The following is a 23734-nucleotide window of genomic DNA, read 5'->3' as shown; positions in this document are numbered from 1 at the left end:
GAATATACTTGAGATGGCTAGGTCTCTGAGGTTTCAAGCTGGTTTGCCACTGCAGTTTTGGGGTGAGTGTGTGCTTGCTGCTGTATACATTACCAACAGGTTGCCTATACCCCTTCTCAACCACAAGTCACCATTTGAGGTATTACACAAAACTGAACCTAAATATTCTCATATGAAAGTGTTTGGTTGTTTAGCAATGGAAAGTAATCAAAGTATAGTTGTTGATAAATTCAGTGAAAGAGGTGTACCATGTGTTTTTCTTGGATACCCTCATACACAAAAGGGTTATAAACTTCTAAATTTGCAAACCAATGTGCATTTTGTAAGCAGTGATATCAGATTCTATGAAAATATAATCCCATATAAGCTCTTCAAACCTCACATTGCATCCTACAATCATGCTCCTAGTGAGAAAACTTCACAAATTGCCTCTGGCAACTGTGAAGATATTGAAACTGGAGATGAGCTGTCTGAAAGAGAAGAAAAATCTGAACAAAGTGAGATTGGAGTGTTACCTTAACCTGAACCTCAAACACAACCTACCACTAGAAAATCCTCAAGACCACGCAAAACGCCCTCTTGGTATAAAGACTACCACACATCTAACAATGTTTTTGTATTCCAACCTCACCAAATCCAAAAAACCACCATTACTCACCTCACTCCTCAATTCTTTTGCTTCCTAGCCAAAATCACAAACAATCCTAACCCAACTCACTTCAAAGAAGCCACAAAAAACCACAATTGGGTGAAAGCCATGAATGAAGAGCTTGATGCTCTTGTAGAAAACCAAACTTGGGAAATAACTGACTTTCCACCTGGAAAAACAGCCATAAGATCTAAATGGGTGTACAGAACTAAGTATGACAAGGATGGAAATCTTGATAAATATAAGTCTAGACTTGTTTCCGTTGGAAATAGGCAGAACTATGGAATTGACTAGGAGGAAACGTTTGCTCCAGTGGCAAAAATGGCCACTGTTAGGTCTTTATTTGCTGTGGCATCTATTGAAAACTGGTATGTTCAACAAATGGATGTTAAAAATGTCTTTTTGCATGGTGATTTACAGTAGATTGTATATATGAAGATGACACCAGGATATGTTGGAACAAGAAGCAAGATTCAAGTGAGAAAAGAGGGGGGAGATGTTGACAGAAACATCAAGAACAAGGAGAGTTTGCAAACTTCTCGAGTCTCTTTATGGACTCAAACAAGCACCTGGCAGTGGTTTGCCAAACTAAGTTCAGCTTTGAAGTCATATGGTTTCACCCAGTCAAATTAATCTGACTACTCAATGTTTACTAAAGAAGTAGGATCACACTTCACAGTCATACTTGTCTATGTGGATGATCTCATTGTTGCAGGAAACAATTTGACTGAAATCAATGCAGCAAAAACATTTCTGTCAAGTCAGTTTCACATGAAGGACATGGGTGAGCTGAGATATTTTTGGGAAAAGAAGTTGAAAGAACAGAAGATGGATTTTTTCGGTCACAAAAGAAATATATTCTTGATCTCTTACAAGATTATGTATTGTCTCACTACAAAGGTCTAAAGTTGCCTATGGATAGTCATCAAAAACTCACTGCTGGTGTCGGTGAACCTCTTAGTCATCCTGAAATGTATGAACAGCTGGTTGGAAAGCTCATTTATCTTACAATTACCAGACCTGATATTGCATACACAGTGCATGTGCTCAGCAAGTTTATGCATGCTCCTACTTCTGTTCATCTTCAAGCATCTAAAAGGGTACTCGGATATCTATGAGGGGCACTGGTCAAGGGATATTACTTGCTAGCAAATCCAGTGCACATCTAACTGCATTTTGTGACAGTGACTGGGCAGGGTGTCAAACTACAAGGAGATCAACTTCAGGTTTTTGTATTCTGTTGGGACAATCTCCTATATCTTGGAAATCCAAGAGACAAAGTGTTGTATCTAGAAGTAGTGTTGAAGCTGGATATAGGTCCATGGCCTTGACAATATGTGAAGTCATGTGGCTACAACATCTCTTACAAGATCTTAGCTTCAAGAACATGGGCACTACACCAATTATGTGTGATAACCAAGCAGCACTGGCCATTGCAGCAAATCCAGTCCACCATGAGCGGACCAAGCATGTGGATATTGACTGTCATTTCATCAGAGAGAAGACTATTGAAGGAATCATTAGTCCATGCTATGTTACTTCCTCTGAACAAGTTGTAGATGTCTCACTAAATTGTTGCCAACATCTCAGCACCATCATCTTTTATCCAAGCTTGGAGTTCGATCCTCCTCACTCTAAGCTTGACGGGGAGTGTTGAATAAGGCCAGTAATTCAGTCCAAGTGGAAGGCCCAAGCGGAAGAATCAAAGAAGCAGCCAGCAAGCAGTCAGCAATCAACCTAGGATCATGTGATCTTTTATGACATTTTGTCATCTTGTGTTAGATGTCTTTTCTAGGATATCTTTCTAGGGACTTGACAGGCTGAAGTCGTATCACCTTATCAAAATAAACCTAAGTTCACTAGCTAGGTAGCAAGGGAAGTCAGGATCGAATCCACAGGAAACAATGTTCTTTCTACTATTAATTAACTAATCTAGACTATTGGTAACAAGAGGTTTGAATTGGTTTGTAGGTTAAGCTAAGGCAATAATCAAAATGCAATATAACAATATTAAGGGAATCTAGGGCAACAGTTCACCACAAATGCAGACCGGGATCGGACAACGGACAACAACAATCAATTAACAATCATAACTAGGAAAACATGCATCTCTCGAATCTTATGAATTCGTTAGGATAAAATAACTAGCAAGCTCTCGCTATGTACTAGAAATAATTCCTATCTAATAGCCACAGACCAGAAACATCAGACTTATACCTCTCGGTGTATAATCTAAGGTTAATCAAACTCAAATCAAAATAGTCCGGCCGAACAGAATTGACGAGCAATAATAATAAGCTATAGAAATTACAATTAATTAATCAACTAATCATGTCCACAATTAATCCCAATCATGCATTCATGGATCCCCTAAACCCTAGAAATTAAACTACTCACTCATGATAACAAATAACAAAGCAATTAATATAATGGAAAACATGATCAAAAGCAATAAATAAAGCAAAATAGAAACCAATACCTAAATGAAGAACGAAAGGATGAACTAAAAATTGAAACTTTGATTGAAATTAAAAATAAGTATTTTTTGAACAATTTAGAGAGAAAACTAAAATATAACTAAGTGTTCAATACTAGAATAATAGATATCTACCAAAAATAAAAGGGCTAGTATTTATAGTTTGCCCAAAATACAAGCCAAAAGCAGGAAATAAAACTCGCGAAATACGTTGGAGGTTGGCGTCGCCCGATCGGGCGGCGCTTCGCCCGATCGGGCGGCGCTTCGCCCGATCGGGTGAACTGCTCGATAGTCGGCCCGATCGGGCGGTTTGCGAAAGGCTCAGAAAACACGAAGTTTGGCCGACCGATCCGGACCGGGCGATGTGCGCCCGATCGGGCGCGCATTGACAACTGCAATTCCCTTTTAATTCGCCGATCTTCTCATTTCTCCCTCAGCTCAAAGGGCGATTTTCAATCATCATCATCCTTCGCCCATATCACCGAGTCTAACTCCCGGGGCTTAACCGTAAGCATCTAAGGCTCCCGAAAGTCGACGATAATGGTCCCGAACTACTTCGGGCTCATGTAGTGGCCTAAATCAACATGAAACGGGTCTAAAAAGACCAATTTCTCACCAATTAATCCCAAAACTCAAGGCACACTCAATAGCACAGATTTGTACTAAAAACGGCTCCTAAGAGCTCATTTGATGCATAAAAGTGCTAAGGAACGGGGGTAAAACTCTATATAAAACACACATATCAAACTCCCCCAAGCTAGATCCTTGCTTGTCCCTAAGCAAGGAAATCATCGGTGAATACAAGACCAACTTCAACCCCAACATATTTCAAAATGAAAGACATAATTCAAGGCAAAATCTAACGAGCATGCATCAATGTCAACCAATCAAATCCACCCAACCACAATTCCTCCCTAACAATCGTCACGCAAAGCGAACCACAAGTACACAATGGAATTCAAGACTAGTGCTCACACACTCGTCACTCATTTATGTGGCGGGTAAAAGATGTACCCGTTCGTTCTCCTCCCAACATATAAGTGAAACAATGCCCTTCCAAACTCACAACACTCGTGTGTCTAGAAAAACATACACTCAACCTAGTAGTCGACTCGAAATGTGTCATGTCATAACTTGCATTGATAAACAACTACTTTCACATTAATACGACTATATGCACAAAGGTCGGAAGTGAAGGAAATAATGCCCTTGGTCCAAGTATGCATTCAATGTTAAGTCTAATAAATGCGGTTCAGTATTAATTAACAAGTTAATAATTCAGTGAGATCAAGGGAGCTGAATGCCTGACTAGAGGCCGCTTCAGTTCAAGTGGAATTAATTATATTAATCCACAGCTTACTCTTGACTGAACCCGTAGGGTCACATAAATAGTACGTAAACGGATCAAGTATTTAATGGCATTAAATACTCCATCTATGGATATTCGAAATCGACGGATATTGGTTTCAGTGGGAGCTGAGATCGTCACAGGCAAGAAATGAATACTCCGGAAACGATGATATTACCGGAAACGGAAATATGGATCGTATCGGAAATATAAATATTATCCAAGTCGTAGATGTTGCCGGAAACGGAAACATGGTACGTATCGGAAAATATTATCGGAAATGGAAATATTGCCGGAATCGGAAATATTGCCGGAAACGGAAATATTGTCAGAATCGGAAATATTATCGGAATCGGAAAATAATTCCAAAAACGGAAATATTAAATATTTGTTCGAAACGGAAATTGATTCCGGAATCGGAAATATTAAATATTGTTCGTATCGGAAATGAATTCCGGAACCGGGAATTTAATCGGAAGCGTATCGTACGAATAAACATCGGACGAGCTTGCTAGACGCAAGGCCTAGCACGAAGCTAGGCCCAACGCCTAGCAAAGCCCGCGCGCGACCAAAGCAAGCAAAGCCCAAACGCGAGAGCAAGGCCAGCAGGCGCGCCCCCCTCGTGGGCTGCGAGCACTTGCTGTGCCTGGGCTCAGGGCGCGCGCGCACGGCGCCCCTCGTGGGCTGCTGCGCCTGCGTGAGTGTTTGTGCTTGCGTACGAAACCTTGATCGGTTAGGATTCGTATAAAGATTGATTCCCTAAGTCTACTAGATAAATTAAGTGATTGAATTTTAGATTAATTCAGATTCACTAAATCGTTTCCTAGTAGGATTCTAATATCCGATACCCATGCCCTATAAATAGGTGATCAATGCTCACAATTTATATCGAGTATTCAAGTATTCAAAGTGATTTTTGAGAGCAAAAATTCAGTCATACAATTGCCTATATGTGCTGAAAATTCTAAGTACCTTAAGGGCGATCCTAGTTGGTCAAGCTTAAGGCGGATCCGGACGTGCTGTGGACTATCTACGGAGGGACGACACTTGGAGTCCTAAAGACTTGTTCTTGTTCGGTTCGGGCGCAGCTAGGGAAGGCACGCAACAAAGAGTATGCATCTAAACTATGCTAAATGATTATGTGTAAATAATATGTTTTCCTGGCTTTATGGTTTTTCCGCATGATTTATGAATTGTCATATGTATCATAACCTAACAGTGGTATCACGAGCCTCTTATTATTTTCATAATCTAAATTTCATGAACATGGTTAAATATTACAAATTTGCAAGAATTAAAAGGGGTGATTAATTTTCGTAATTGTTAATTAATTGCAAATTGCGTTTATTTAATTATACGTACGCAGTTTGTCGGCAGTTTCTTCGTTACTCATCCAAATCGAGTGATTTTTGTGTCAATTCCGCATGTAAAAGGCATTCTAAAATTTTGACAAAAATGGTAATTTTCGGCCGAACCCAGAATTCTCAAATTCGAAGCCTAATTATGACTTTTCGGAGGTTTTAGTTTTTCGAATGCAAAATTTCGTAAAATTAAGATGTTAAATTAAATATTTGCGATTCTTGTTGATAAATCTTGAATTTTTGATTGACCTACTGTATATGTTTAACAAGTTTGAATGCCTAGCCTTGTTAATTATGCAATCTAATTTGTAATTATGATTAATTTGTTGAAAATTGGAATAATTTAGAATTAATTTGATTTTCATAATTAGTTATAATTTAATTAGACACCTATGATTAAAAACCACCATAAAAATTGTAAATTTATGTTAAATTTTAAATTTTTATGACCTAGACTTGAATCCATGTTAATCGGAAATCAATTGAATAATAAATTTTCGATTTTTCGCCCTAAAATTATGAAATTAATTTTATTTATTAATTTGTCATTAATTTTGAATATAAATTTTAAATTTTTATACGATTCGCTCATATAACTTGCACGCACAAAGCAATGGACGCTACGTGTTACCCTTAAGGAGTGTTGTATAGTGCGGGCATGTGACGACGAGCAAGGGAGCTCGTCGCCCATGCGGTACGAATGCAATGAGCAAGGCCATGGTGCACGAGCACAAGGCAGCAGCCCTGCCTTGTGTCGTGGGCTGTGTGCGATGGGCGAATGGGCGAGGGCGAGAGCAAGGCACGAGCAGTCGCGTATGGGCAGCAAGCGAGCTGCGCCACAGAGCGCACTGCCTCGCGCAAGCGTGCGGAGCCTCGCGCGCCACGAGTGCTACGCCCCAAGCATCGATCGCTCGCGCGCAGCGAGCGCTATTGTGCGTGCGACGAGCGCTGCGCCCAGCGATGGCGTGCGAGCGCTTGTTGCGACGTGCGACGAGCGCTGCGCCCAGCGATGGCGTGCGAGTGCTTGTTGCGAAGTGCGACGAGCGCTGCGCCCAGCGATGGCGTGTGAGTGCTTGTTGCGACGTGCGACAAGCGCTGCGCCCAGCGATGGCAAGCAGCTCGCTATTGCGACGTGCGACGAGCGCTGCGCCCAGCGATGGGCTGCGGCAGCATGCTCGTGCGTCGAGCGCTGGCGCGCGCAGCGAGCACCAGCTCGCGTGATGCCTTGCGATGAGCAGCTGCAATGCGAGGCAGCGCATGGGCTGCGCGCACATGGCCAGCGATGGCTGTGTGCGTGTGGCCCATGGGCGTGCGTTGCGTGGGATTGTTGCGTTGCGATTAGATCGTCTTGAAATTTTAATTTGAAATTTTCAGTTTACGTAATTTTAATTAATTTTAAAATTGATAATTTAAATTATTTTCTTGGATTTTAATTTTGAATATTGTAATTATAATAAATTTTATTTATTCTAATTATTTTACTAAAATTAAAATCATGAATTAATTTAAATACGACTGAAATTAAATTAAACTTTTTGGATTCAATTATAAATTTATATGAGCTTTAAATTTTAATTAAATTTGTATGTTTCCGGTTAGACTAGAAATACATTTTTATGTTTAAAATTAGTAAAGCATATGAATTTATTGGTTTAAGTGGGAGCCCTTTTTAGTCATAAACTCTTGATTAGGTCTACAAATCCTTAAGGTTAAAACAACTTGATTAGAATTAATAAGGACTGAATAATTTGTAGATTATTGGTGCCCTTGATTAATTGCTGCAAATGTTTATGTGATGCATAATGTGTTTTACTAACCAGCTATGTGGGCCATTCATGATAATGAATGGGTGAATGGTATATATTGTATATGTACTGTTTTGCAGGTTATGAAGTGACTAGTATGGCCCAAATAGGATAGAAAATATGGTCTGCGTACCATTAATTTGAATGTAATTGGTCTAAAGTACCAAAGTTGTTTTTCAATTCAAATATGGTCTGCGTACCATCAAATAGTTGTAATTAGTTTTAATTATAGCTTATCCTATTTGAAGAAAATGGTGCCTCCCACGGAGATTTTCAAGACGGACTTTGAAGTTAAAGCTTCAAGATGAAGTCGGGCCATACTAGATCACATTTATCTTATGCATGTTTTAAGTTATTTATTGCTTTTAAATATGTCTTAAAATGCATGAGATCATGGCTTGATTATGTTGCATGATTAAGGATTTTAGTTCACTTAAAATCTAACCAACATAGTAAGAGCCTTAAGTTCCAAACTTAAAAATTGAGTTAAAAGGTGCCATGCCAAAATATACACTTGCTTGGATATCCTTTACATCAATCTAGTAATAGTTTTCGCTCAGCGAGGTGTTACTTATTGGTCCTAAAGGGGCAAGGTACACAAATAATTGTGAGTACATGTTAGTTTTGGTGAAACTCAACGATATAAGTAAGGAGTCCTTTTATGTCGTGGCAAAAATCGATAGGTTTACCTAATAAGTTCTTAGACGTACCTATCAACCAAGAATAGTTTCTAGACTATTAGCAAAAGGCTTTTGCTTACCTAAAATGTTTTAGAATTTAGTCGACAAACTGTGCTTAGTTCTTCAATGATTTTAGGATCTTGGAATCATTTTATTCACACCTGCCGGAACACATAATTCGAATAAAATGCTAATGACTTGTTTAAATTGCATGATTGCTTTCATTTTCAAGTTATTATTCATGATAAATGTTTAAACTTTGCATGCTTCAATGTATGTTTTAATTATTATTTATAATTAAATATCTTGCACTGCAGTAAATCCTTTTAGAAAGGTAAGAGTAAATTTCCTTGATTGGTAGTGAATCCAAGAACGATTCACGGAAATGAGAGAAAATGAGCAATTTAAAATGTACGTTTCTTATAGCGACTTTTGTGGTTGTTTTCGAACATCAAAGTCGAATGGCAAACCAATTGGTGCTTGTGAATTAAAAATACACTGTAGTTTTGAGATCATAAAGCATTGAGTTTAATACGCTCAGCTTTACCAATGGTTAACAACCTAATATCTTTGTCCATTTAATTCTCGAATGAGTCTAGTCCCTAGATATTCGAATAGATCGATGCTTAGAGAACTTTAGAAGCTTCTGGTAAGATCATCTAGTTGAAACTTAATATTCAACATAAATTAAATGGTAAGAACCTTATTGGGGTGACATTGGACATGTCTAACAAAGTATAAAAGTCAACACTAAAGAATTCAATTCTTAAGACTATAAGAAAGGGTACAAGAAATAGGAAAACGAGGAACAAATGAAAGGAATTTACGATTCCGTTTCTACCTATAAGTTTATGTTTAAAGAGAAGTGACCTAGCAATCAAACTTCCTTGGTATCATATACCGCTTGAGGTTCTTACTTCGGTAATAACTCAAACAATGGAAGCTAGGATACACTAATGACCTACAAGTGGGAAATGAAGCATGGCAATGCTACATTAGTTGTAGGGTCATCTAGTTTGTTTTAAGTCCTTTCAAAGGCTGGAACTTAATGGCTATTTTGTTCCATAATCAACATACCTAAATTTCTGTTTTCAAACACAGAAAGACTCACATTCAAGAAAAACAAAAACAATGTTTGTTTGTTTATTTGTATGAAATGGTCAATTACAGGTTGAGTCAATATGCTTGATTAAAACAAACAACTCTTTAAAGAACTTTACTAGGTTCAAATCAACCCCTTGATTTGAGTTCCACTAATCTTTGGCATTCTTGCTTAGACCATATCAACAAGTTAACATTCAAAAGCTCTATTTTAATGGACTTTTGAAAGTTCATTGATTTCTAGATCAATTTAAGACGACTAGTCTTACTTGTTGAAAGTAACAAAAGATATGAACTATTGTTAGAACGCCTAGAAAATAGAGTTCAAATCTAAAGAAAGATTTTATGACTTTATTATTTCACATGGATTTGAGTGAATATAGGTTTATTTACTCAAATGTGATATAAGTTGAATCTGTTTGGCTAAGTTCAAAGATTCAGAAGTATAAATCCCACTTGGTAAGAAATCATAAAGATCTAGGATAGATCATGTTGATGATTACTTGAGACCAAATATGATCATCAATGATTGTGTGTTGTAATTTCACAATCTAGGTCCATAAGATATGGCATATCTTAGTTGGAATAATCGAAGTCAATTAGTACTTGATTCGATTAATGATGAATCATAAAGACTTTTCCTATAATTTCTAAACAAAATGCTCAACTACCACCAAACTAAACCAAATTCGTCAAAGCTATTGAAAAGTAATTTCAGAATAACTTTTTATAAAATATATCTAGAGAGTTGCAAAACTCAGTGGGAGCTTAGTGTTTGTCATTCGACAAACTAAGGCCCAAGTATAGATATATGTTTCATTGTGATTTATTCAAATGAGACACAAGGGTATTGTTTCTACCACGAATTTTGAGAACATAATGTTTGTTTGCTCGAAATGATGTCCTTTTGGAGATTCGTTTCCAAAATGACAAGTGGCAGAAAATAGACCTCGAAAGTCTTCGAGGCGAACAACAAACATAAACGGGCATCCTGGAGGCTTTTCGAAGTGCTTCAGAAAATCCAAACTTATTCTTTAAGGACTTTAGAAGTGGCTTTAAAGAATATACATCTCTTAGAAGACTTTACAAGTGCTTCAAGGAGAACAGAATATTCAAAGGACTTTCAAGTGGTTGTTGATATTCTATTGTTTGATGTTCTATACCCAAGTAGGCATGGAGTTCAAGTCACTGAAACTATGAGACTCTTCTATTAGATAGTGAAGAAACATAGAGTCCAGGTCAATGAAACTATGAGATTCTTCTATTAGATAATAAAGAAACCTACAACTTGCAGTCAAACTATTATCATGTAGATTAATGAGTTTGTGACTTGTAAGAAAGCTATGACGAAACCCAGATTCCCTAAAATGGTTAGAGGCCATATATAGACTCAAATATTTTAAATGGTTAGAGGCCATAAAACATACTCAAGGTTTTGATGACAAAATTGAAATTTTGTTGATTTGCAAGAATAGTTTCACACCTATTGGTTGCAAGTTTGTTTTAAGGATAAAAACCATCAAACATGAAATTGTGTTCACACACAAAGCTAGATTAGTTGCTAAAGGTTACAAGCAAATTCACGGCGTGGATTGTGTTGAAACCTCATGCATAATCGTAATGCTCAAGTCTATAATTCAAGCAATGATTGCATATTGGTACATATGACAATCGGATGACAAAACATCTTCCTCAGTCAAATGTTGGAAGAAACTATGCACATGGTATGTCATAGGATTTGTGGATCCAAATAAATGCTTGAAAAGAATAGCTAAATCTAAGTACAGATTTAAGCAAGCAATTGGGAATGAATTAGAAATGTATTTTAGTGAAGCTAATAAGTATTTTAGTTTCATAAAACGTACATAATTCTTATAGATATATAAGAAGTTTAGTGGGAGTACGTAAAACTTAATTGGTCCTATGTGTATCACGCACATATCTCTCTATTGTAAAATAACATTCAAATGCTAATAACTTAGATTTGAGATTATTCATCAATGATGGACCATGGCGAAACTTAGTACATACTGGGTATTAAGATCTATTTACAAAGATCTTATGATATTGTTTTGGATTAAGTAATGGCATTTACTAAATCAAACACGAAAGTCTCCATTGGAGATATTCGACCCATGTGAATAAATCTAAGTAAAGGATGTTTGAACTATGTATAAGCATTTACTAAGTTAAACATCAAAGAGTCTAAATGAGATTCTTAACCTATATTATATGTCAAAGAATTTAGTTGGATTCAGTATCTACTGTAACTGAATGAGCTAAAGTTACATGAATAGAATTCAATTGGGAATTATTCTGCAAAAGAATTTATCATGTATGATATAATATGAGGATCGCCAAAAACGTATCGTATGACTTTAGGCATGACGAACATATACCAATCTCTATTGATCTAAGTGAAGATCAACTAGATTGAGATTAAGAATACTTATGGTACTTGAAAAGGTACATAGGAATAGTTCTTGATTCAAGGAAATAAAGATATGCTAAATATTGATGCTACACGCATAAACACTGGCAAAGAATCAAGCAAGACCCTTTGGAGTTAACCATTGACAAGGACGAGCTAAAGAGCATCGTGTTTTGAAATGGCAACATGGATTGAAGACCATGAGTTGTTGCGTGGGAAATTAAAATAATAATTTCTATGTTCTGAGATATAGTTGGAGAGTCTTCCACATATCTATGAACTGCTTGGATAGGTAAATCCAAACAAAGCATCACTAGCAACCTATACAGTTGAAGTAAAAGTAATTATTGCCTAAGAAGCAATAAAACAGGGTTGTTTAAAGTTCTTCACTGAACTTGGGTAGATCACCTATCTGCTGGCTTGATGGTTCTTCATTGAAAAATGCGTAGAACCACTCTTGAAGCAAGAAAAACGTCTGCTAACTTGATGGTTCTTCATTGCAAAATGAGTAAAACCACCATCAAAGTAAGAAAGACTAGATCACATAATAAACAAACTCGAAAAGATCTTATCATCATATCTCGAAGAACATTCGATGAAAAGGATGTTAAGATTGGCAAAGCGTGATAACTAAACCTATGCAACAAGTGAGAAGCAACACTCACGTTGTAGCACTGGAAATCAAGCATAGCTTTGAATTCCATGAACTGTTTTAAAGATGGGTTTGAGGCCCATGGTTGTAAAACGTTGGGGTTGAACATTTATCATATATGAAATGTATTTTTCATATTCCATTTAATCTTGGTTTAGTATTAAATGATGAGTCCCTTCAATTTGACAAAATATTCAAGATAGACTGTCAGGACCAGTCCTGTGACTAAGAAATGTCTATCAAGTGAACTTGAATGTCAAAGGTTGAAAATGGTCCCTGGTCGGAGTTTTCTATAAAGATGGACGCATAGAAAACGTTAGACGACTAGAATGCAAGATGACTAGTAGTTCTGTTTCTTGAACTATGTGGACATGGCAATGTCATAATCATTTGCATAGATACTTACTTTGGGAAGACTAGTATCGGACAAGTCCTATGAAACTTTACTGTAAGAGATGAAAATCTGTCATAAGTAAATTTCATTAAAATTATTAGACACTAAATCCTCAATACCTGAGTGATTTGAGATTACTTGTTTGAGAACTGGTTACTTTGACGTTGACCAACCGTCGCACCGTAAAAGGAGGCTATAAAGGCAACGCTCAGGTAATCACCTATCAAACGAAGTCTAATCTCAAGATCGCAAGATTGGGATTGTCCTCCCATAAATCGGGATGAGATGCTTAAAAGTTGTACAAGGCCACTCGGAGAGCTAGAAACTGTGAAATGCATGGCCGTGCTCGGATGAATCATAGGCTATGATTATCTGTTTATTTGATCGGTTGAACTCTGAAACCGAGGAACACCTCTGGACATAATAAGGATGACAACTCTTACCTTATGTTCAAGAGCAAGCATCGAGCGACAAAGGAATTAGGAAATGCACACTTGTCCCTAAGGACAAGTGGGAGACTGAAGGAAATAATGCCCTTGGTCCAAGTATGCATTCAATGTTAAGTCTAATAAATGCAGTTCAGTATTAATTAACAAGTTAATAATTAAGTGAGATCAAGTGAGCTGAATGCCTGACTAGAGGCCGCTTCAGTTCAAGTGGAATTAATTATATTAATCCACAGCTTACTCTTGACTGAACCCGTAGGGTCACACAAATAGTACGTAAACGGATCAAGTATTTAATGGCATTAAATACTCCATCTATGGATATTCGGAATCGACGGATCTTGGTTTCAGTGGGAGCTGAGGTCGTCACAGGCAAGAAATGAATACTCCGGAAACGATGATATTACCGGAAACGGAAATATGGATCGTATCGGAAATATAAATATTATCCAAGTCGTAGATGTTTCCGGAAACGGAAACATGGTACGTATCGGAAAATATTATCGGAAATGGAAATATTGCCGGAATCGGAAATATTGCCGGAAACGGAAATATTGTCAGAATCGGAAATATTATCGGAATAGGAAAATAATTCCGGAAACGGAAATATTAAATATTTGTTCGAAACGGAAATTGATTCCGGAATCGGAAATATTAAATATTGTTCGTATCGGAAATGAATTCCGGAACCGGGCATTTAATCGGAAGCGTATCGTACGAATAAACATCGGACGAGCTTGCTAGACGCAAGGCCTAGCACGAAGCTAGGCCCAACGCCTAGCAAATCCCACGCGCGACCAAAGCAAGCAAAGCCCAAACGCGAGAGCAAGGCCAGCAGGCGCGCCCCCCCTCGTGGGCTGCGAGCACTTGCTGGGCCTGGGCTCAGCGCGCGCGCGCGCACGGCGCCCCTCGTGGGATGCTGCGCCTGCGTGAGTGTTTGTGCTTGCGTACGAAACCTTGATCGGTTAGGATTCGTATAAAGATTGATTCCCTAAGTCTACTAGATAAATTAAGTGATTGAATTTTAGATTAATTCAGATTCACTAAATCGTTTCCTAGTAGGATTCTAATATCCGATACCCATGCCCTATAAATAGGTGATCAATGCTCACAATTTATATCGAGTATTCAAGTATTCAAAGTGATTTTTGAGAGCAAAAATTCAGTCATACAATTGCCTATATGTGCCGAAAATTCTAAGTACCTTAAGGGCGATCCTAGTTGGTCAAGCTTAAGGCGGATCCGGACGTGCTGTGGACTATCTACGGAGGGACGACACTTGGAGTCCTAAAGACTTGTTCTTGTTCGGTTCGGGCGCAGCTAGGGAAGGCACGCAACAAAGAGTATGCATCTAAACTATGCTAAATGATTATGTGTAAATAATATGCTTTCCTGGCTTTATGGTTTTTCCGCATGATTTATGAATTGTCATATGTATCATAACCTAACAGGAAGGTCTTTAAAGCTTGTAATGATAGGATTAGGTAAGGGTGCTGTAAATTTGGGTAAAATGTGAGCTTAAAGCCTTGGCTTTGGGGAGCATAAATCCTAAATATAACCATGATCAACCAAAATAATGACCATAACCCTCCCACTCAACACATGAAAAAACAACAAATAACCAACACCATACTTTCTTGCCTTTTTTCACAATTATAACCAACACTCATAAGGATATGAACTTACAAAACTTGAGTGAAATAATACTTTGAAATTCTTCTGAGAGTACTAGATTTTTTCCTTTTTTTTTTCAGTCTCTTTTTTTCTTTCTTTTAGGAACCTTCACATTTTTTATTCTCCTCATCTCTTTCATTTTTTCAACTCATTTTTTTTTCCAACAACAATCATCTTTTTCAATACTCAATATGCTCAAAATGTACCACACTACAACTCTCTCACCTCACTACTATTAGCTCCCCCAAGCTAGGCTTTGGACTAGTAACCAATAGGGAATTCACGGTCTTGTAATGTGGTTAGTCACCGAATAAAGGGCACAAGCACAACATGGGTAGAAAAAGAGGGAACAAATGTATCTAATTTCATCCGAAGGCTACCTAAATAGAAAAATTCCTTCGTCCTCCTCAATGTGCATGTATAAGAGTCATAAAACATTACTGATAGTTGCAAACCAATACTCATAATCAACGACACACCAGGAAGCTATCACACATTCCTAACCAAGTCAACTAGCCAAGCACCAAGTCCACAAATAGTTAGTCAAAGTTGACTCATGTTATGGCATCAAAGTAATCGAATTCAAATCATGGCTAACACATCCACATTGCTCGTCATCAAATACCAAGAATCAAAACAATTTTCAATCAAAGGGGCACAGGGAAGCATGATTTTGTATTCATCAGAACGTATTTTTGTATTTTTTTTAAGCGATAAACTAATCTAGAAAACATACCAAAATAAACACACAAATAAAAAGAAAACATAAAGAAAACATACCTAATATGTACAGGTAAGTGAAACACCCCCCAAGCTAAATCAGACAATGTCCTCATTGGCTCAAGGGGTACCGTACCATCTCGATCATCCTCAGCATCATTGATGGCCTTGACCATCATCACCATCATCACCACCGCGACCACCATGACCGCTAGGGCCCTCTCTATACCCACCGTAGTAGTGGGTGGGTGTGAAAGTGCCCGGCACCGGGAGCTCCATATCCCTCCGCGGGATAGGTAAACCAGGAAGGGTGTTGGGCATCCTGAGGAATATAGCCCTGCCTGGCGTACTGATCATAGATAAGGAACATGGCTCTCTGGTGATCACTCGCAAAGTCATGAAATCGGATCTCGAGCCTGTCCAACCGCTCCTGAATGGAGCGCTGCTCCTCCTCTGGTGTCGGGCCACCCTGTGGCCTCCCCTCATCCTGACGACGCCCCCTCCTGAAGTAGGTGCGAGGCTCGGGCTGGAACTGGTGGGGCTCTGGCTGTGGGTCGGGTTGGGGCTCAGGCTCCTGGTCTTTCTCAACCCCAACATGATAAGAAGCATAAAAAACATTTACATTAGAATGCAACTCATTAACATGAGAATAAAGGGAAAGGGGGTTAGAATCATGCATATTTGGCCCGCTATTGAAATCATGCGACATTTCAAGAGAATTCATGCAAAAACTAGAATCAACATTAGAAACATGTAAATTCCTAACACATGTCCCATGATTGGTCATTACCCAATCATGGGTATCTCTAGCTAACCAATTATAAAAATTCCAAGCTTCATCCAATGATTTAACCCGAAACTCACCATGAAACATATTCTCAACCATTCCCCTTGTAAGCTCATTAAGACCATCATAAACTACTTCAAACAATTCCCATAAATTAAACCTATAATTGCTTCCAAGAGATTCCTCAAGTCTTTCAAAATACATCCAAAACGGGTCATGCTCAAATTGAGGCAACGTGTAACTTGCCATTTTTTGAATTTTTAAAACAAAACAAATAAATAAGAAAAACAAAAGAACTATGAACAATGACCTAGACTCATCAAACTAACACAAACTAATGCAAACCGTAGTCCCCAGCAACGGCGCCATTTTGATCAAGGGGAAAACTAGGTCGTTACTAGTGTCTCCTAATCAAACAAATTACCTAAACTAACCACTAAACACAAGTAAAGCGGTAAGCAAGGGCCGGAATCCACAAGGACTAAGGCGCGCTAATTTATGTTAATCGAACAACAAGCTAGCTAGGTCGGAACGGGGTGAAAAAGTCAACTAACCAACTAAAACTAAACTAACTACCAAAGGACAAACATGGTCAAGGAATGAGATCGAACACCAACAATAATGAAACAAGTATACGAGCAACAATTAAGAATGATGATGCATATGCAAAGTATGAATGATGCTTTGGTTAGAAATAGATCCCCAAATGACTCCCGCCTTTGATCAATTCTTAGAATAGTCAAATGCGAACTCCCGTCCTACACACAACTACCCTTAGGTCACGATTAAGAACAAACAAAACAATAGTCGACTTAGGTCACGATCCCTCGATTTTCCTAAAGTCAACTACCCCAAAATCTAAGTCATACATAAGTAGCTAATTTGCATACAACAAAGTTTGAGTATGCTCAAACAAACAATAATTTAATCATGCAACATCACCAAATTCAAACTCATTTACCCAAATCAACCGTTGTTAGGTTTTCACCCAAACCCTAACTAGTAAACTACTCCATAATCATAAAAATATAAAATTTATAGAAATTAACAACTAAAAATATGATTCTAAACAATTACAACAACTAATCTAAACATGAATCATTAAACTAAACCAAAATAATTAAACTAATTAAAACAATCAAATCATCATCAATAATAGCAAAATGATCTACGGGTTTCCGAATAGCATTGATTTTAGCCTCGAGAAAGGTCATGTGATCGGCTATTTGGTTGGCCCTAGAATGAAACTCTTTGATGCAATTCTCAAGAAGAAGCTCTAAGTTAGGTTCTGATGATTCCGAATGTTAAGAATTTTGAAAATCAACAAGGGAAGAAGAGTCACAATCAATCATATGAGGGAGATCATGCGAATTCTTGCAAATAATTGAAGGACTTTGATAAGAAGCATCAAAAACATTTACATTAGAATGCAACTTATCAACATGAGAATAAAGGTAAATGAGGTTAGAATCACTCATATTTGGCTCGCTATTGAAATCATGCGACATTTCAAGAGAATTCATGCAAAAACTAGAATCAACATTAGAAACATGAAAATTCCTAACACATGTCCCATGATTGGTCATTACCCAATCATGGGTATCTCTAGCTAACCAATTATAAAAATTCCAAGCTTCATCCAACGATTTAGCCCGAAAATCACCATGAAACATATTCTCAACCATTCCCCTAGTAAGCTCATTAAGACCATCATAAACTACTTCACACAATTCCCATAAATTAAACCTATAATTGCTTCCAAGAGATTCCTCAAGTCTTTCAAAATACATCCAAAACGGGTCATGCTCAAATTGAGGCAACGTGTGTAACTTGCCATTTTTTGAATTTTTAAAACAAAACAAATAAATAAGAAAAACAAAAGAACTATGAACAATGACCTAGACTCATCAAACTAACACAAACTAATGCAAACCGTAGTCCCCAGCAACGACGCGATTTTGATCAAGGGGAAAACTAGGTCGTTACTAGTGTCTCCTAATCAAACAAATTACCTAAACTAACCATTAAACATAAGTAAAGCGGTAAGCAAGGGTCGGAATCCACAAGGACTAAGGCGTCCTAATTTATGTTAATCGAACAACAAGCTAGGTCGGAACGGGGTGAAAAAGTCAACTAACCAACTAAAACTAAACTAACTACCAAAGGACAAACATGGTCAAGGAATGAGATCAAACACCAACAATAATGAAACAAGTATACGAGCAACAATTAAGAATGATGATGCATAAGCAAAGTATGAATGATGCTTTGGTTAAAAATAGATCCCCAAATGACTCCCGCCTTTGATCAATTCTTAGAATAGTCAAATGCGAACTCCCGTCCTACACACAACTACCCTTAGGTCACGATTAAGAACAAACAAAACAATAGTCAACTTAGGTCACGATCCCTCGATTTTCCTAAAGTCAACTACCCCAAAATCTAAGTCATACATAAGTAGCTAATTTGCATACAACAAAGTTTGAGTATGCTCAAACAAACAATAATTTAATCATGCAACATCACCAAATTCAAACTCATTTACCCAAATCAATCGTTGTTAGGTTTTCACCCAAACCCTAACCAGTAAACTACTCCATAATCATAAAAATATAAAATTTATAGAAATTAACAACTAAAAATATGATTCTAAACAATAACCACAACTAATCTAAACATGAATCATTAAACTAAACCAAAACAATTAAACTAATTAAAACAATCAAATCATCATCAATAATAGCAAAATGATCTACGGGTTTCCGAATAGCACTGATTTTAGCCTCGAGAAAGGTCATGTGATCAGCTATTTGGTTGGCCCTAGAATTAAACTCTTTGATGCAATTCTCAAGAAGAAGCTCTAAGTTAGGTTCTGATGATTCCGAATGTTAAGAATTTTGAAAATCAACAAGGGAAGAAGAGTCACAATCAATCATATGAGGGAGATCATGCGAATTCTTGCAAATAATTGAAGGACTTTGATAAGAAGCATCAAAAACATTTACATTAGAATGCAACTTATCAACATGAGAATAAAGGTAAATGAGGTTAGAATCACTCATATTTGGCTCGCTATTGAAATCATGCGACATTTCAAGAGAATTCATGCAAAAACTAGAATCAACATTAGAAACATGAAAATTCCTAACACATGTCCCATGATTGGTCATTTCCCAATCATGGGTATCTCTAGCTAACCAATTATAAAAATTCCAAGCTTCATCCAATGATTTAGCCCGAAACTCACCATGAAATATATTCTCAACCATTCCCCTAGTAAGCTCATTAAGACCATCATAAACTACTTGACACAATTCCCATAAATTAAACCTATAATCGCTTCCAAGAGATTCCTCAAGTCTTTCAAAATACATCCAAAACGGTTCATGCTCAAATTGAGGAAACGAGTAACTTGCCATTTTTTTAATTTTTAAAACAAAACAAATAAATAAGAAAAACAAAAGAACTATGAACAATGACCTAGACTCATTTAACTAACACAAACTAATGCAAACCGTAGTCCCCGGCAACGGCGCCATTTTGATCAAGGGGAAAACTAGGTCGTTACTAGTGTCTCCTAATCAAACAAATTACCTAAACTAACCAATAAACACAAGTAAAGCGGTAAGCAAGGGTCGGAATCCACAAGGACTAAGGCGCGCTAATTTATGTTAATCTAACAACAAGCTAGGTCGGAACGGGGTGAAAAAGTCAACTAACCAACTAAAACTAAACTAACTACCAAAGGACAAACATGGTCAAGGAATGAGATCAAACACCAACAATAATGAAACAAGTATACGAGCAACAATTAAGAATGATGATGCATAAGCAAAGTATGAATGATGCGTTGGTTAGAAATAGATCCCCAAATGACTCCCGCCTTGGATTAATTCTTAGAATAGTCAAATGCGAACTCCCGTCCTACACACAACTACCCTTAGGTCACGATTAAGCACAAACCAAACAATAGTCAACTTAGGTCACGATCCCTCGATTTTCCTAAAGTCAACTACCCCAAAATCTAAGTCATACAATTATTTAATCATGCAACATCACCAAATTCAAACTCATTTACCTAAATCAATTGTTGTTAGGTTTTCACCCAAACCCTAACCAATAAACTACTCCATAATCATAAAACTATAAAATTTATAGAAATGAACAACTAAAAACATGATTCTAAACAATAACAACAACTAAGCTAAACATGAATCATTAAACTAATTAAAACGATAAATAAAACAATAAACAAAATTGCCACACTTAAATTCAAAAGCTCCAATTTTTCATTGATTTTTCTCACTTTATCTCTCTAAAAGCTAAACCCTAAACCCTAAGAAAAAGAAAAACTAAACTAATTATTTACATCCTCCCAAGGTCTCCAAGAAAAATGGTATATAAACTACCTTCTAATAATGAAAAAGAAAATAAATGAAAAATTGTTAAAAGAAAAGAAAAGGAATTAAAGGGAAAAGGAGAAGAAAGAAAAAAGGGAAAAGTAACCAAAATAAAGAAAAATGAAAAAACCCCCAAAACTCTTTGAATAGTCAGACCCCTAATTTCCATTTTTGCCTTCATATTCCCTTCACTCCCTCCTCTCTTTCGTATTTTTCCTCCTTCATCCTCACCATCACACAATCATCTTCAATCAGCACCGTCACCATCGATCAACATCATCATCACCGTCTATCATTTATCAATAAATAATATGGAATTCAATCTACGGCTCGAGAACGCTGCTCAAATCTTCACCAATGAAATCCCAACCCTTAATCTGTAATAGAATCGCTGCCGTCGAATTTCATTAATCCATAAAACCAAACGCGTTCAATTGTTCGAACGAACACAAATGGAGGTTCGGCAGGAATTATTTTCGGTTTGGGCGAACACCGTTCAAGTTCGACCGAACCTCATACAATCAGGAACTCTAAATCTTCGATTCGGCCGAACTCCGTTACGGGTTCGGTCGAATCCGAATTGTTCTGTTTTTTGCTCTGCTTTTTACTCTGTTTTGGATGATTTGCTGTGCCATTTTCGTGGCTATTTTGGTTGCGTTTTTGCTGTTGTTGTTGGTTGTGTGTTGCATAGTTGTTGTTGATGACGATGGTTATTGGGTGACGGTGGTGTTTGCGGTGGAGGCGTGGCGGAGAGGGTAGCCAAGCAGGTGGTTGTGGGCTCCTGTGTTGGTGAAAGGTGGACCAAGTTGGTGGTGGGAGGTGAGATGTTGAGGGATGTAGTGGTGAGAGGGGGAAAGATGCAGGTGGTGTGGTGATGGATAGGAAACAAGGTAGTGTAGGCTAAGCTTGCCTTTAAACCGACCCATGAACTCGTACTCCCATACGGGAAATGATAAATCCAAGGAAGAATTTCACTTCTTCCAAGTAAATCGCCTTTAAAAAAATGTGGATTTCCTTGGAAGAAGTAAATTTTTCCTTGGATTTATCACTTCCCCTCCCATACTACTAAGTTACCTACACAATTAAACAAAAACGAGAGTAGAAATAGGAAACCTAATAAAACAAAAGAAATATCAATTAGTAATAATAATAATAATAATAATAATAATAATAATAATAATAATTAGTGTTTTTCGCTTTTTTCTAGAATCGGCTGCTGCTAACATTCGCTCTTTTCTTTTTCATCGTTTGTGTTTTGCTTTGAACAAGGGTGTCGGAGCAAAATTAGTGGCTAGGCTCCCATCCAACTTTGTGTAATCGCTTCTTTATTATAATAATAATAATAATAATAATAATAATAATAATAATAAAATAATAATAATAATAATAATAATAAGAAGAAGAAATAGAAATAGAAATAAATTTAGAAAATAATAATGAAAACTAAAATAATTAAAATATAAAATTATAAAACAAATAAAATAAATAAATTACGGAATTAATATCTAAAAACTAACAAAAATAGCTAAAAACGATAAATTAAGCTATAAATAATCAAAATAAGAAATTAAGGGAAATAAAGATTAAAATACTAAAAATAGGATAAAACGACTCAAATAATTGCCTAATCACTACCCTATGAGCGACATAAATGTCACTCATCACCTGCATTGATAAAAATGAGCGACATGATTCACAAAGAAATCGAGGTATATGTCGACGATATGATAGTCAAATCCAGAGAGCGACATGAGCATACAACGGTACTTCGAAAGTTCTTTGACAGGCTCAGGAAATACAATTTGAGGCTCAATATTCCTCAAAAATGTGCATTCGGGGTAACGTCAGGCAAGTTACTCGGGTATGTCATAAGTTCTCGGGGCTTCGAGGCTGATCTTTTAAAAATCAAGGCCATTCTAGACATGAAACCGCTAGCGAATGAGAAAGAAATTCGGGGGTTCCTCGGCAAGTTACAATACATCAGCAGATTCATTTCAAAACTCACCATAATTTGTGAGCCTGTTTCGAAAAATCCGCAAGAGTGAGCCCAAGGTATGGGACGAAGACTCTCAACATGCATTTGACACCATCAAGGACTATCTTTCAAATCCACTAGTGTCAAAGCATAAAATACCGGGGGGCTCCCCTCAGGCTTTACCTTACAAAAACTGATTCGGCGGTAGGGGCCATGCTTGCCCAAGAGATCGAAGGCAAAGAAAATGCTGTGTACTATTTAAGCAAGAAGCTGCTCGATTACGAAACCAGATATATTCAACTCGAAAGACTCAGTATCGCCTTGGTTTGGGCCACAAAGAAACTGCGATACTACATGCTCTCTCACATAGTGCACGTGGTTTACAAAGCTGATCCTCTCAAGTACGTATTCGAAAAACCAGCTCTCAACGGACGGTTATCCAGGTGGTTGGTTATGTTAGCAGAATTCGATCTGAAATACATTCGTAAAAAATCTATCAAGGGTTCAGAGGTCTAAGATTTCCTAGCCGACTGTCCCATCGAGGCAGAAGAGGAGGACTACAACCTACCCGATGAACATATTCTAATGACAAGCGATGACAGTTAGTCGCTGCACTTTGACGGGGCCTCCAATCAAATCGTATGTGGTGTCGGGGTAATCCTAGTACCCCCGGACGGCACTCACATTCCCATATCAGCAAAGTTGCAATTCAATGTTACAAACAATGCGGCCGAATATGAAGCATCCATTATGGGCCTGGAAGCCGCCTTAGCATTGGGCGTCCAGAAACTTCGAGTATACGGGGACTCCTCCCTAATCATCAATCAGATTTCCG

At 37.5% G+C, this 23734-nt stretch overlaps 1 protein-coding gene across 1 annotated transcript; it reads left to right on the top strand.

The window, feature by feature from the left end:
• Positions 1-970: 970 nt before the first annotated feature.
• Positions 971-1767, top strand: LOC130463328 (uncharacterized mitochondrial protein AtMg00810-like). Its single transcript, XM_056832424.1, has 3 exons — positions 971-1058; positions 1365-1433; positions 1550-1767. Exons 1-3 carry the CDS (start codon positions 971-973, stop codon positions 1765-1767), a joined length of 375 nt encoding a protein of 124 aa, XP_056688402.1.
• Positions 1768-23734: the final 21967 nt, after the last annotated feature.

The sequence above is a fragment of the Spinacia oleracea genome, chromosome 6, assembly GCF_020520425.1.
Source record: "Spinacia oleracea cultivar Varoflay chromosome 6, BTI_SOV_V1, whole genome shotgun sequence".
Taxonomy (NCBI): Eukaryota; Viridiplantae; Streptophyta; class Magnoliopsida; order Caryophyllales; family Amaranthaceae; genus Spinacia; species Spinacia oleracea.
This window is presented reverse-complemented; position numbering and strand designations above follow the sequence as displayed.

What these genes read in the sequence shown, in the direction of transcription:
- LOC130463328 (XM_056832424.1), top strand. Translation starts at nt 971, where the DNA reads ATGGCCACTGTTAGGTCTTTATTTGCTGTGGCATCTATTGAAAACTGG. An exon ending in TAAAAATGTCTTTTTGCATG is followed by an intron (nt 1,059 to 1,364) that starts GTGATTTACAGT and finishes TCATTGTTGCAG; the next exon opens with GAAACAATTTGACTGAAATC. An exon ending in GTTTCACATGAAGGACATGG is followed by an intron (nt 1,434 to 1,549) that starts GTGAGCTGAGAT and finishes CTCACTACAAAG; the next exon opens with GTCTAAAGTTGCCTATGGAT.